The 15,360-nt window shown below is 47.3% G+C and overlaps 1 protein-coding gene across 1 annotated transcript in view; it reads right to left on the bottom strand.

Annotated features, from left to right (window-relative positions):
• LOC109284492 (hypothetical protein) overlaps nucleotides 1–15,360 on the bottom strand; it is a 92,778-nt gene that overhangs the window by 14,369 nt on the left and 63,049 nt on the right. The window contains exons 2-3 of the mRNA XM_059717539.1: nucleotides 1,472–1,561; nucleotides 989–1,082 (exon numbers count right to left, since the gene is read on the bottom strand). Of these exons, the coding sequence (XP_059573522.1) occupies nucleotides 989–1,082; nucleotides 1,472–1,561 (184 nt within the window). The remainder of the gene's footprint in view (nucleotides 1–988; nucleotides 1,083–1,471; nucleotides 1,562–15,360) is intronic.

Genomic DNA, 15,360 nt, shown 5'->3' with positions numbered 1-15,360 from the left:
CTCTGCTAGCTGATCTCTTCCCTGCCTTGTCCTCATGAACATACATGCTTCCACAGGTCAGCTTTCTCCTCTCTTGGTCTGCTCTCTAGGTCATCTTTTTCAGCAACTGCTTGTACATCCTCAGTTTTTTGTGCAGTTTCATTTCCCCTTTGCCCACTCGCAATGTCTGATTTCATCATTGTCATCTTCAGCTGCTTAGTCTCCAGTGCTTAGAATATGTGCAGAGAAGATCTGTTATGCTTCATGCACAGCTGGGTTCTGTCAGGAATGTCCTTTAGGGTAACATACCTGTTGCAGCTGAAGTGAAGGAGTTCTAGGTTGAACATATGGAAGTGTCCTGCCACAAGACTTCTTGGCTTAGAAAATCTCCCACTTCAGCTTTGTATGGGCAAGAGAGTTGTACCAGTAGAGTCCAATCTATGGAAACTGTTGTATCCCTACATTTCTTCCCCAGCTAATCTGGTTTCAAATTGAAGTTAATGTTCCCACTGCATAACTGACCACTCCAGTTACCTTTCTACACTGTTTTACACAAAACCAAAAGCCAACAGTCACTATGTTCAAACAATTTGGTAAGCAGATAGGTCCCAACAGCAAGCCATTTTAGTCACACAGCCACTTGTAAGAATCTCAGGATAGTTTGATGATGCTTAACTGATCTATTAACTATTCCAGTGCAATTTGTGTTAAGCAGATGGCTTGTCTTATCCCAGTAAGTTACAAGAAAGCATAATTAAATAACTTGGGGAAAATTCCTGACAGCTGGGGAAGGACTCCCCACTCCCACTCGGGCAGCCAATAGGACACAATCTCCAAGAATAAAAGAAGGGAAGTCCTAATGAAAATGCCTTCAGGCACCATGGAGAGGAGAGGAGCTGCTTGAGACTCCCGAAAGAAAGGATCTGGTGGAGAGATCCAAGACACGAGTTAGGTGTAGAAACCAAGGGACCATGGAGCTCGGGGCTGGCAAACCCCGCTCACTACTTACCACGAGCCTACAGAAGTTGCGGTGGGTCTGGGAAAAGACAAGCCTCTGTGCTGGGATGAGCCGCAGTTCCATGCTAGGATGGGGCTGGGTAGCTCTAAAGTAAAAAAGGGGTCGCAAGATGAGAGGGGAGAGGGGAGCTGGGTCCAAGCTTCGCAACTCTGGTGGCGGGAAGATTCCCTGAGTTGCGCTGGCACAGAGCGTGGAAAGAGAGACTGTGTGGTGCCCGTAACAAGCCGCTAATGAGTTAATTGGTGGCGGGAAGCCGGGACACAGGCAAAGAAAGGCCCCTTTGATTTTTTTTCCTTTCCCTTATTATTTTGTGGGGACAATGACTGGGACAGCAGGGGGTCACCAGGAGTGACCTGTACAGAGAAAGGCAGATGGGAACACCCTCCATAAAGGCAACCGACGTAGAGCAGAAGCCACCAGGTATGCTGATTATGGGCACAGCCATTAGCCTGCGAAACACCGGCCAGCACTCACCTTGGGGATTTCACCACCAGAGAGCCTCCTTTGAGCCCAAGGGGGATCCCGGGGACAGCTCGACTGAGCTGCTGCCTCCCATTCGGTCCTCTATAAAAGAAAGAAGAGAAGAATAAATAAAATACTTTAAATTATGTAATGGGTCAGGAGTAATTATTCGGCCGGTATCAATTAATAACTCGTCAATCTCTTTCCTCCCCTCATAAGATCTAAGTCATGGCAGGCAAGAACCAGAGGAACGGAAGGTACTCCGCCAACCCGTTAACAAACTGTCTACAGGCAAACAGGAAATAATATAGCTTTTAAAGGTAGGCATAAATTAAGTTCTTAAAATTTTCCTTTATCTCATAATGAAAACCTCATAATAGAGCTTCATCCAGGAGTCTATGCTCCTCATCTTATTAGCAGAATTCAGCTAGTATTCAGTTGTTCCTCTGTTCACATAATATGTATTTTTAGACCATGCTAGTACAAATTAACGTAAAACACAGGTAGCTTAGATTAGATAATCCTGTAATGCTTACAGAGCATGAATCCAGGAGTCTGTAATCACTGAGAGCCGTGAACACAACAGCAAAACTGGTTAGTCTTTTTGCCAAAAGTAGGAGCAAAGGAAATGGGAGACAAATGACAGTGTTTACCGGGAAGCCAGGTGGACTCTACACTGACTAGTAAATCTTCCATGTATAACTTGGGAAGGAAAAAAAAAAAAACTACCTTTCTAATAGTCACTGTAATTCAATATTTTAGATGATGGCTTACATTTTTATAATGGCAGCATCCAAATTCCTTATGCTGATCACCTGCAACATTTGGGAGTTTCACTTGTCTCTAAATATCATGGGTTAATTCAGGGAGTTTAAAGTCTACCTTAAGTTAAAGAAATAATTGAAGCGTAGGAATTCTCACACAGTTCAGGTCACTTTTATCGCAGTCTGTTGCCTTTCTAATGTATAAGGTTTCTCTTTGGTGAAATATACAGATGCACACCTGCTTCTGCCTAAACAAGTAGTGATATGGGTGTAAATTGAGAGAGGGAGAGATCTCTGATAGCTAGAGGAGTCTCTGAAACTAAATTCCAAACAGAAAGAAAACCAAGCAAGTAACAAGGGACAAAAAAGGTCTTGAACTGATTTGTAAGTGGGTTATTTACACTGTTGCCTCTGGTAGGCCAGGTAGTTCTGCTATCAAATTTTAGTCTCTATTAACACGTATAGAACAAATCAAAATCCTTGATTTTCTCTGGACATTAAGAGAAGGGCTGTGACAGCTGAAATTATGTGTGTGTGATAAAGGTGCTTGCTGAAGGCCCTATGAAGATTAGAATAAGTGGGTTTTTTTTATTTGTTTAGATTTTAAGCTATATGTTGTTGCTAAAAGCCTAATTAAAGTTTAAGATGTAGTGAGGCCTTGTATAAAGTAAGGCCTAGTAAATTTAGCACAGCCTTGAAGTAGTAAGGCCCTGTGGTGTAGTTAAAATTACCTTATCAAAGGAATGCAAGGCTTGTACTGCTATTGCTCAGTCTAAGGACAGTTGAAGTAAAAGGAATCTGAGCGGTTGTTCATTATCAGAACCATTCAGAAGCTTTAAATTGGCTGGAATATCTGGAAACCATCCAGAAGGAAGATACAGCTCTGTGAAAAGGATTAGTTAGCTGTTGCCTGGATCAGTGGGCCTGTGGACCTCGAGGAGCCCAAGAACTGCATTCCAGGGTCCTTCCCGGTACCCCTTGGACAGCGCTGTTCAGGGACGCCTGACTTCGCTGAACTTTGTGGAAAGAGAAGCTTGCTGTGTATCGGGCATCAGAGGGGACTGCCGATAAGTTGCAGATGCGAATTGCTTTTGTCTGTCATTGTTTGTCTTGTTACTACGCGTAGTTGTGTTTTTGTTAAGTCAATAAACCTTTCTTACCTTTCTGCCACCGACCATACTCTCAATCCTGAACCCTCCGCTTGTGGCTGGGACAAAGGGCCACTTTCCACGCTGGCTTTTCCCTTGCATACCAGCCTATTTTTTTCCTCCTTGCAGGCTACTCCCTCTCAGTTGGCCCCTTCTACTCACTGTTCTCAACATTATTGAATTAGTTGCCAGAAAGATCGAGGCTCCAGACGGGTCTCGTCATCCTCAGTTAACATAAGGCAAACAAACCATGAAGATTCCTTACCACTGGTTAACTTTTAAACAATCTAGTTCCTATTTGTTTGCTTGTCTCCAGCTTTTGACTTGCATATTATACAGTGGACTAAGTTACAAAACTTTGATTCCTTTACAAGCTAACAGTCTGATTCAGTCACAGATGCTCTTGTTATCCATTGCAAACACACCAGTTTAACAAAGGATCATGTGCTAGGCACAGGCAATGCCAAGCCATTTTGTGGCTGGCAAATGCCAATACAGTATTTGGTCTCAGAGTAGTAGCCAACTTCGTGCTATGCTGAACAGGTAAAACCATACACTTCAACTCTAGCTCTGGCTAGGAAGTATTTCATAAACTAGACTGAAATGAAGGCATATATTTCAGAGATCAGGTGTACATTGATCATCCTGGAGGGATATCTCTTTTAACTTGTACTTTGTCTAATCACTGAAATGCAACAATCTCCCTAAGTAGCTTTGTTCCAGCACTTAACCATATTTTTATAAAACATTTTTTTTCTAATATCCAACCTAACTCTGTCACCCAAAGAGGTTTCTTTCCCTACCCACAGTGGACAAGAAGAATTGATCACGAACCTATTCACAAACTTTAAAAAATGTTATATCCTCTATTTCTTCTAGATTTCTCTTCTCATACACAAAAGCAAGTTGATATTAGCCAGCCTTATCTGATTGCTGTCTCAAGGGTGGCAAAACATAGCAATTCTTCCTCTAGATTTCTGACTCTGCACTTGACTATCACACGTTTGGCTGTTTGCACCACTGCCCCAGAGCCCACTGGTGAGGGGGAAGAGAGAAACAATTTCAACATTGCACCTTCTAGTACTTTCCAGCATAAGCTGAAAGATCCTGTCCCAGGGACACAAATTGGCATAGATGTGTCCTCTAACAGGGTTGGGAGCTCTAATCTGTTTTAGCATGGAAGCCCTCGCCACACTCTGCATCTGGCACAGATGGAACTGCAGCCTGGCATTGTGCAATTCTCATGGAGCAGATGTTGCCTACTTTGTTAGGCTGCAGTGCTCGCATGAATCCTGAAAAGTAGGTCCTGATTATACACACAGAACTAAGGGGAATGACAGGAAATAGGAAGCAGCTCCTCTATTGCCTTTCACTCAGGATTCCTAGTTATGGAGACAGTGTTATAGTCTAGGGGTCATTTCTTTATGATAGTGAAGAGAAGTCTTCAAAACATTTGGAGCTGCCAAAGCTCTCAGCTCTTCCCTGATGGTACACTCCAGAGGATTTATGGCTATTATGTCCCAGACCATATGGTCCTTTGTGTTGAACTTCGGGCTAAGTAGAGCAGGGTTTTTGAAAAGCATGTAACCAATCTAAATTTCTTGACAGTGGAGACAGGGTAGAGCAGTGGATGAGACATACTTTTCCTTTGGGAGACATTAAGGCTTTTGATACCTTTTCTCACCCATGTCAAGGAAATACTGTCACAGCTCTGTTGTGAACAGGCAGGGGTTGTGAAGTTAGAGCTTCTGCTAACAATGCCATTCTGTCTTTGGTATATTTCCTCCCCAGGGAAATCTTAATTTCATAAGACTACAATAACTCTTTCATGACACTGATCTCTCAAAAAAGAGCCTTTCCCACTAAAGATTCACTTAAAAAAAACTAATTTGTATCCGAAGCCAAATTAGCCAAAACTAATTCCAAATCTAAGAGTCCAGAACCATCAGTGGCCCTGCTACTGGCAAACATCCTCCACCTGCACCCAGGGCTTCAGATGTTTCCAAAACCTTTGGCAAGCATCTCATGTGCAGGCCCAAGCCCAGCATCTTGTGGTTTAGATGCCCCTGAGTTTTTTTTTTTGCTTGCACTCAGCCCTAAGGCACTTGGAGCAAGCAAGGGAGAAGACTCTCATTTCCATAAACTGGGCTTAAAGCTGCAACCCCTCAGTGGGTACTGAACCAGACCAGAAAAGCACTTCTTCTGTGAAGTGGTTCAGGAAAACTGCCTTCTTGGATGCACTCTCTCCAGGAAGCAGGAGCTCTTTCCACTCTTCACTTCCCTGGTCAAAGCCAATCTCCACAATCCAACTCCCATGCTGCATTTGGTCAGGGTGACCTCTTGCTTCTGTCCCATTGGTGGAATCCTCTTTTTTTTTTTTAATTTCCTGATGGGCATTTTCATTACCTCCAAGCCCACTTGGGCTCAAAGTGTCCGAGGCTACCTCAGACAGGCCCAGGCCATATTTGCATTTTAGTTAAATTTCCCCGTTCTCCTCAATAGATGGCAGCAGAGGTCTTCCTCTGTGGAGCTTCTGTCTATGTGGAGCTCTGAACCAGCTCCAGGCCACTCTTGCTATTTACTACAGGGTATCAATAAGAAACTCCCTGTATGCAGCAGCTTGAGGCTGCAGGACTGTACACTGCTAGTAGACGTCTATTCTTACTTACTGTTAATTGCACCTCTGATCTCATTCTAGCACTTTCCTGGTCTGGAGGCTGATAAGATGATCCTATTCATGTTTGTATTATGACTTGCATATAGCTCCCATTCTGATTGTTCTGTATGGTCCTCTGTTTAGACCTCTTACTCTAGCCCTTCTGCCAGGTTCAAATTTAGGGGTTTTACACAAGCTTCTAAAGTCTGGCTCAACCTCTGGCACCCAAATCCAGAAACCTGGGAAAGTAAATTTTAAGATGGGTTTTCTAACATGAACAAATTTTTCCCAATCCCAAGTAATTTCAAACTAAAACAGGGTTTATAACAAGGGGGGGGGGGGGGGGGAAGAAAAGCAATACAAAACCTTAAAGAAAAGCTTAATTACTGAATGTTAATTGAAACCTGAAACAGTTCAGGTTTCAGTCACTGGCAACCCAGTCCAGGAGAACAACTGCCTAGCCCAGTCACTTGGGAATGGAGAGTTGCCTAGGACTGCCATCCAGGGACTCTACCAGCTACTACCATACGTCAGCCAAAGTAGCAAGTGCTAGGTAGGGAGGCCCATCCCAGAGGCCTTGCTGCTCTTCACTGCCAGGGGCTGCTGCTCTGTTCCAGGGGCTCTACTACCTGTACCAGCCAAAGTAACAAGTGCTGGGTAGGGAGGCCTGCACTGGAGTTGCTGCCACTGATGCTGGGGAACGCTGCTAGGGATTGCTGCTGGGGAGCGCTTCCCTGGCTGCTGCTTCCAAAGTGCTACCAGGGTTTACCACCATTTCTCTACTGGTCTTTTTCGGGGTGCAAGTTCCATATTTTTTTAGCTTTTTTAGTTATAGTGAGTGTTAAGTTTTCCCTGAATTTACTACAGGGGCTTATGCTTACAATCACCTTCCCTTGAAAAATCAATAAGCTACAAAGCCAGGAAGTGATTATTAAGACTCTTTCCTTCTCCTTGTACACTCCAATCATTTCACTAAAACTGAGGGCCACCTCACTGCACATCTCTGGAAAGCTCACAGTGAGGGTCAGCTTCTCAGTGATATGTTTGTACTTTTGCATTAGCAGCATGTGTACACCTACAAACTTCACAATTTTGGAAGAGAGGGCCAGTGGGGACACAATCTGATCCACCCATCATTTACAATTTTACAAGTTAACCACACACCATAAACCCAAACCCACAACAGTGAAAACAGACATGAGCATCTCCAAACATACATACTAGCAAGGGTATGCAGATGAAGTGCACAAAGTTACCATTATAGAACATAATCATAGTTTGTACGTGAAGAATAGAAGCAGGGTTACATCACATCTAAATGTCTTTAAGGTATAGCATTACATCTACCATTTAACAGCCAGGCAACACACTGTCCCACTGACTTACCATTCCACTCTGTTTTAGTAATTCCCATTTTACCATATTCCTGTTTTGTCATCAGGTTTTTGAGTTCCAACCAACAACAGAAGGTATGAGAAACCTAACGAGCTGTTTACTGGGATAATTCCAGTCAAATTTTTGCAAATCCAGGAGACTTGAATAAGCACCTAAGCTTATGAATTAGTAGCTCAGACTTAAGGAAGTACACTTTCTGCCCAAACGGTTATCTAGAACATCTGTTAACTATGTAGTTAGTCCAACAAAAGCTATTGCCAAATAAATCCTGCTTATCAAAACTTGGTCTCTTTTACGGTTTATCAGGCATTCTTGGAAGTGAATGCTAATGCAGATGCCTTTAACTTATTCCTGTTTGAGCTTGAAAGTCTCAAGCAAAGGAAGTAATGACGTGAGTCACTCATTGAATTTCATACCTTGATGGTGCCCTGGGAAATTTCTGTTTTCCATTGGGGAACACAATCCAGATTCAGGGTGAAAAGTCTGGAATAAAATTGTGAACTCTGTCCTTTTGAGGAGAATACCTGGGTTGCTTTCTTTGTGTTAATGCAGTTATTTGCTTAGGTTTAAAGCAGCACAATCTATTTAAACCAGAGGCGGGCAATTATTTCAGGCGGAGGGCCGCTTACTGAGTTTTGGCAAGCCATCGAGGGCTGCATGACAGGCAGCCAGGGGCAGATAAATATTAATTTTCTAATTTTTTAGGGGCCCCGTAGGCAGGATAGAATGGCCTGGTGGGCCTTATCTGGCCCATGGGCCGCATTTTGCCTCCCCTGATTTAAACCATCCTAGAGAAATACTTCTTTAATTTGCGGTTACATATTCTGTGATGGAGCTTCCACAACTTCGCTCAGTAATCTGTTCAAGTGCTCAACTGTCCTCACAGATAAAAGAATTTTCCTAATACCCTTTACTACTTTTCCTCCCTGCAGACACAGAACAGTTGAATGTCTTTCTCTTTCAAATAGTCCTATTTGAAAACGTAGCAACTTCCCCTTTAGTCTGCTCTTCTTTGGACTAAGTCCAATTCTTCCAGCCTTTCCTTATATGCCAAGTTTTCCAGACCAGCATTTCCCAGCCAGTGTGCTGTCAGACATGTGCAGGTGTGCTGTGGAATCTTGGGAGGCATGGCTCCCAGCAGGGTGTGGCTACAGCCAGTGCTGCCACCACTGCCCCATGCTACCATTGTGCCCTGACCAGACCTGTGCCAATACCCCCTCCAACCCCTGCTCTGCGTTTAGCTATTTATTCCTCCCGCTCCGTGTTTGGCTGCTCGCTATTCCCCCCCCCAACCCTGCTCTGCATTGGGCTGGTGTGCTGTGGGACAGAAAAGGTTGGGAAATGCTGTTCTAGACCTCCAATCACTATTGTTGCTCTTTTCTGGACCCTACAATGATCCATATCTACCTTAATGTAATGCCACAAATGGGACATATTATTCAATGATGTTGAATATTGTGGTGGGCCAGTAGGGGGTGCTCCTACACTGAGCCACCCACCTCACCGTGCCCAACCACCTTCCAGGCTCTGAGTGCCTCCCTGGGGGTGCCTCGCATCTGGCCAACCCCCTTCCTGGAGTGCACCTGTTACCCTGGGGCTAATTCTGCCACCACCCAGAGTCTGGACTGATCCTGGAACTGTGCCCTTTGGGAAACACAGGCCTATTAGCCCTTCAGGGTACTTGACCCACTACAAGAACTTGGGGTGCTTCCCTCAGTCTGGAGCACAAATAGTGGTCTCTCTTAGTCAGCTGAACCAAAGGGACCCCAAGACATAATCTAGACCCTCTCCCAATAAGTCTCCCACCCTAGGTACAAAGGAGAACTTTTTTGGTTACAAGGAGTAGGTTTGAATTAGGGTACAGGGTAGAGCAATATCAGAGAAATACCTTAGAGGAAAGTGGCGTGGTAGCCTTTGATTACGCATCTGTGTTACTGCAAGCTATATATCTAGTTAGATCTTGGGTAGCTTACTCACGAGTATCATCCAGAGGCAGGTGGAGATTCCCTCTGGAGGCAGCCAGTTCACTGATCATGAGTTTCAAGAGAGAGAGCAAGTTTCAGATGGTCCAGCTTCTCTCTGAGTTTTCATCGTGGCTACTGCCCCTGGACAGTCCTTAACTTATGTAGACCTTATGACCTCATTTACCTGATCCAATGAAGTCCAGCAACTGTTGGCTGCCAGCCAACCAATTTGAAATGCATCACTGGTTGCCAGGTAGACTGGCAGGGTCTTTAGCCCCCTTTCAGTCAGGTTGGCATTGCTTAGAACAATAGGGAGCTTAAGACCCCCACCCAGGTATGTGATGCCAGTCACGTAGGCACAGGGAGCAGGTTTCCCCCCTCCCTCAGGAATGTATCCAGCTCAGGTTACAACTCAGGGTTACCTGAAGAGATGGGGCAGAGAAGTCTGCCCTTTGCAGTGACCATGGTAACCAAATTGTCAGGTAGCAGAGTTCGGGGAGAGCCAGAGATGGTATTCTGCCACAAATATAGTGGAAGAATTGCTTCCCGTGAACTGTGTGAAACTTCTTTTTAATATATCCCAGCATACTATTTAGTATGTTATCTTCTTCCAGTTTAACTTTGAGCCATTAATGACTATTCTTTTGAGCACAACTATCCAACCAAAAAGCACTCGCTTTTTATAGCAGTTTCATTTTCCTTGACAGTTTTTCCTTGACATGGGTGAGAAAAGGTATCAAAATCTTCAGCGTCTCCCACAAAATCAAGGTATGCCTCATCCACTGTTCCTCCCTGTCTCCAAATGGCCTGTTTTTACTGTCAAGAAATTTTAGATTAGTTGAATTATGACCTGTTCTCAACAAATCCATGTTAGCTTATCACCTTGGTATTTTCTAGGAGGTTACAAACTGATATACTCCAGTACCTCTTTCTGGTTATTGAAGTTAGACCCCTTAATCTGCAGTCTTCTCTGTTCTCCTTTTTAAAAGATGAGCACTGTATTTGGCAGTTTTAGTATTTTAGAAACTCACTTGACCTCCCTGAATTTTCAAATAATGGCCACTGACTCTGAAGTAATTGCAACCAATTCCTAGAGTTCTCAAGGATTAACTTTTTCAGCCCCTGATTATTAAAAAACATCCAGGGCTGTCTAGGTTGAGTACTTACCCCTAATCTTTGGTGCCAATTACTATTTTTTCCACTGTAAGGGAGCCAGAAATGCTAATGTTAGAGGTCAATAAAACATAGCAGCAATATTCAGGTCTCTGCTGGGGGTGCAACTGTGGCATCATCCAGCCAACCTGCCCCCAATTAGGCCTTGCCCCTGGTGCCAGGGGCACAGGCTGGTCAGATGAGTGCGGGGGGCTGGTGGAGCCTTGGGGACAGCAGCAGGTGCAGCTGGGGTAGGAATGGCAGCCATGAGCTGCTCACTGACCCTGCGATCATGTGTTATGGCCATATCAATGGAGGCCCAGAGTTGCCATGTCTCCTCCAAGCTCTGTATGACCAGCTGCTGCTCCCCCTCAATCAGGATGACCAGGCACCCCAGGGCCACCCTCCTAGCCTGGAACTCCCCAATGGTCACAGCATGGTCATGGCAGAATTGATGGTGCTCCCGTAAGACTTGGGTCTGGAAGTCCTGAGCCTGCTGGTGGCATAATCGCTCCTCCCAGACTGCCTCTTCCTGGTAGCCTTCTCACTGGGGGTGCATCTGGATAGCCCCTGGTGACTTGATGGGCCGCTCTTGGGCGCAGGGCAGCAGCCTCTCCTCTGGCAGATGAGCTGTCTGGAGAAAGAACAAGTGGATGGCCATCTTTAGATACAGCAACATGGCATGGGTCAAGAACAGCCTCATGAGGGTCCCCAAGGATTAGCCTTACTCTTGGGCACATGGCCACGCAGGCAGTCTATGCCCATGTGTCCACGCCCAGACCTATGTGGGCCCATCCCCCTGACAAGGGCCATGGCCATCCTGGGATCTGGCAATCCCCAGCCATCCCTCCCACTATATGCTCCTGGAGGGATCCTCCTGGGGACAAGCATCACAGCCAGCTCAGGCTATGGTGTCCAGCATCTCCCTCTTACCAGGGAAGATCAGTGTTCCAAGAAGGCCAGGTCCTCAGGTAGTGGCCCCATGGGCTCGTGGGGTGAGTCCTACACCTCCCCCCTGCCCCTTATCTCCAGGGCCAGTCCCATCCAGCAGAGAGTGCTGGCAAGATGTGGGGATTGTCTTGGGCCGGCTAGGAGGCAGGCCTCAGCATGGCTGATGAGTTGGGGTGGGGTGGGGTCAGGAGAGGAGGAAGGCAGGGAGGGAGGTGGCAAGGATGTGCATGAGGCACATGCAGACCTTGAGGAACGGGCCGGGGGAGAAGCTCCCAATTCCCCATGGCATGTGTAGGACTTACCAGGTCTTGGTGACAAGTGTCTGGCTTGAATGACGGAGCTGGACCCAGATTCCAATGGGGTGAGGGCTGGTGGCAAGGTTGCTGGGGTGTGCCCTCCACTGATCTAGGTGACACCCTGGGATGCCCCTCCCCACTGCTACTGCTGTTCAGCAGGAGGCAGGTGTCCTTTTGTTCGGGGCTCCCCTCAGGCGTGGTGGTGGCACTGGCTGTGGTTGGCGGTGTCTGTCCCTTGCTGCTGTTGTTCCTGCCACTCGTCGATGGTAGGCTAGCAGGTCTGGAGGATGGCCCGGCTTCTGGGGGCTCTGGCTGGGTCCCTCCTGCTGCCCTTTGCCCAGTGGCAAAGGAGTAGCGGGGGGGGGGAGGGGAACTCAGTGACCGTGGGCGCCAGGATGCGAGCTAGCTCCTTGTAGTGGGGAATGGTGGTGCGCCCTGCTCCTGACCACCAGTTGGCATCACGGACAGCAGTAAATTGCCGCCGCAATGCCTTGGTCATAGTGCGGCACTGCTGCCACGTCTTTTGATGCCCCCGGTCTGCCATCTGGGCAGCTATCGCCCAATAGATATGTTCATTATGGTGACCTGCTCTAAATTGCAGAAGTGTGTCCTCCTGGCCCCAAATGGCCAGGAGGTTGGCCACCTCCTTCGCCCTCTAGGTGGGTCCCTGGTGCTGGCCCTGGCCAGGCTCCTTTGCCAAGGTCTCACCAGTTGCCTCATTGGCAGGGATCCTGAGGTTCCCTGTTTACAAATGTCAAAACCTTGGATTAACAAATCCCAATTGCACCTATTAGAAAGCGAACCCCAAATACCTGTGAACTTCCATAAGTAAAGTGGGCAGTGCTTTAATGACATCTGGACATTTTTATGTGGTGGGGGGTGGGTGGGTGGGAAGAGACAGCCACACGTGTGCCCCTGCCCACTCCCCCAACCCCTACAACTGCCGGCATCAGGCAGCCCCAGGATCCTCACGGTGCTAGCTGCCTGCTGCTGCTGGAGTCCCCCAGTGGCTCCAGATGCCACCTGTGTTCACCTGCTGGACATGGTGCATGCCCGCAGGGCCCAGCTGCACCACTGTAGGATTGGTGGGGGTTCCTGGGTGGGCGTTGGGAGGCCCCCCCACACTCCTGCTCCTGCCACCCAGAGCCCCACAGCTGCCTGCAAAAGGCAGCTAATCTAGGGGTCTTTATCACAGATGTGATAAAGACTTTTTCAACAACAAAAAAATCATTATCTCTGGTGAAGGGGGGCCTGATACTAAAAGTTCTCCCAGGGCTGCCAGGAGTCTAGGTACAGCAGTGGTCTGATGTCATCAGACGCAGGAATAGTGAGACAGGTTCACTGCAGGTAAAGGTTCCTCCACTGCTTCTCTACCCTTGAAACTGGGGCCAGTAATGGTCCCCTGTTAAATTTAGTCTTTCCAAAAGTCAGTGAAGGTCATGGGGAAGGCAGTGATGGTCCAGAATGTAGCTGTTCACCTTCCGGGTTCAAGGCAAGCGCCCTATTCTTCCGTCGCCCTTCCTGTTGCTCCTTTTGAAGCTCTCCCCATGGGGTTACTTCCTCCTCCCCATCGTCCCCACTGCTTCCACCTGTTGTGCTGTGGGTTTTCGTAGGCTCTTCTCTCTCTCCTCCGTTGCTGCTGTCTCTGCAGCCTGCAGAGACTGCTTCTGATTTGTTTTTATTTTTTTCGGCACATTCCCTGCCGCTGCTGGCACACTCCTCCTCAGGAGCCTCCGCTGGCTCCTCATCCGAGGTTCCGCGCCTCCTGGGGGATTTCCAGTGTGCATCACCTGCCCGCACGCTTCTCTGGTCCATCCTTCCTTTCCCTCTGTCGTTTGCCATTTTAATTTTTGCTGGCCAGTGATTACTGGTGACGTCACTGGCCAGTCTCAGTTGAATAAAGACACGGCTGATGAGCTGCACGGGTTCCTCTTCCTGCTCCCACTTCGCTATGGCTCCTGCTGTGGGTAAGTGTTTTTTTTCTTATTTCACTTTTTCGGTTTGTCCCCTCCCCCTCTCATTCTTTCCTGTGACACCCACCTTTTGTAGTTCAGCTAGTAAGCCCAGAGGGCCCTCTTGTGTTGCACCCACGTCTGAGTAAAAATGATGATATCGTCTATGTCGGCTGCTACATATTCTGGATGAGGCACTAGAATATGATCCATCAGCTGCTGGAATGTAGCTGCTGCCCAATGGAGTCTGAACGGCATGCATATAAATTCATAAAGACCCCATGGTGTTCTAATGCCGTCTTAGCCCAGTCCCTCTTAGCTACCGGGATCTGCCAGTATCATTTTGCTAGTTCCAGTGTCATAATATACTGGGCCTTCCCTATGTGCTCCATTAATCCAGCCACATGGGGCATGGGGAATGCATTGAAGACTGCCAGTGCGTTCAGGTGACGGTAATCAACACACAGCCACAGGGACCCATCTGGCTTGGGGACTGGGACTAATGGGCTCTGCCATGGGCTCCTGGATGGATGCATTACGCCTTGTTTGAGCATCTTTAGGATTCCTTTGCAGATTTCCCCAAGAAGATGATGAGGTATTGGGCACCATTTCTCCTGTACTATTTCTCCAGGAGGCATTACTATCGTGTGACAGACGTCCCGGAAACACCCAGGCTCTTCGCGGAAAACATCCTTGAAATCACGCACCATTGTCCGCATTTCATATTTCTGGAGTGTCTATAATTCTTCTCCTATCCAGACTAAGCCTTCTGCCTTTTGTTTTTAGCTCCTCCCGTGTCACTCCCTGAGGGCTGAGTTCCTCTGTGTCACCTTCTGTGAACATGGCCCATCCTTCAGGATCGTGCCATTCCCTGAAATGGTAGATCCATTTTTCCCATAGGTGGCCTGGTCTTTGAACCTCATAATCCACCGGGTCTACCTGTTGAATTATTTCAAAGGGGCCTTGCCACTGTGTTAACAGTTTGCTCGTGGACGTGGGTAGAAGCATGAGGACTCTCTGGCCAGGCTCAAACTCCCTTTCTCTGGTACGGGTGTTGTACTTTTCCTTTTGCCAGTGCTGTGCTCCATGCATGTTATTCCTGGCAAGGTCCTGGGCGACCTGGATCCATTGTTGAAATTCTTGTTGGTAGGCAGTTGGGTTCCTCACACCTTCGGTATCCTGCTCCCAGTCCTCCCATAGTGCTTGTAGTAGAGCCCTAGGGTGGTGGCCCACTACAAGGTCAAATGGTAAATGCTTTGTTGCCTCCTGCGGGGTGTCCCAAATTGCAAATAACACCAATGGAAGGAGCAAATTCCATTTCCGTGGATCGCACTGTATACACCGTCAAAGCATCTGTTTTATAGTGCCATTAAGACACTCGACCAGGCCGTTTGGTCTGAGGATGGTATACTGAGGTCCGGAGTTGCCTAATTTGGAGGGAGCAGCGTATGACTTGTAATACCCCCAACATGAGGTTACGCCCTTGGTCGGTGAGGATTTCTTTCAGTATCCCCATCCTGGCAATCCATTTGATAAGTTCTTCAACTATCAGTGGTGCTGTCACCGCCCAGAGTGGTATCACCTCGGGGTAGCGTGTGGCATAATTGAGGAACACCAGTATGT

The sequence above is a fragment of the Alligator mississippiensis genome, chromosome 14 (assembly GCF_030867095.1).
Source record: "Alligator mississippiensis isolate rAllMis1 chromosome 14, rAllMis1, whole genome shotgun sequence".
NCBI classification, from domain to species: domain Eukaryota; kingdom Metazoa; phylum Chordata; order Crocodylia; family Alligatoridae; genus Alligator; species Alligator mississippiensis.
This window is presented reverse-complemented; position numbering and strand designations above follow the sequence as displayed.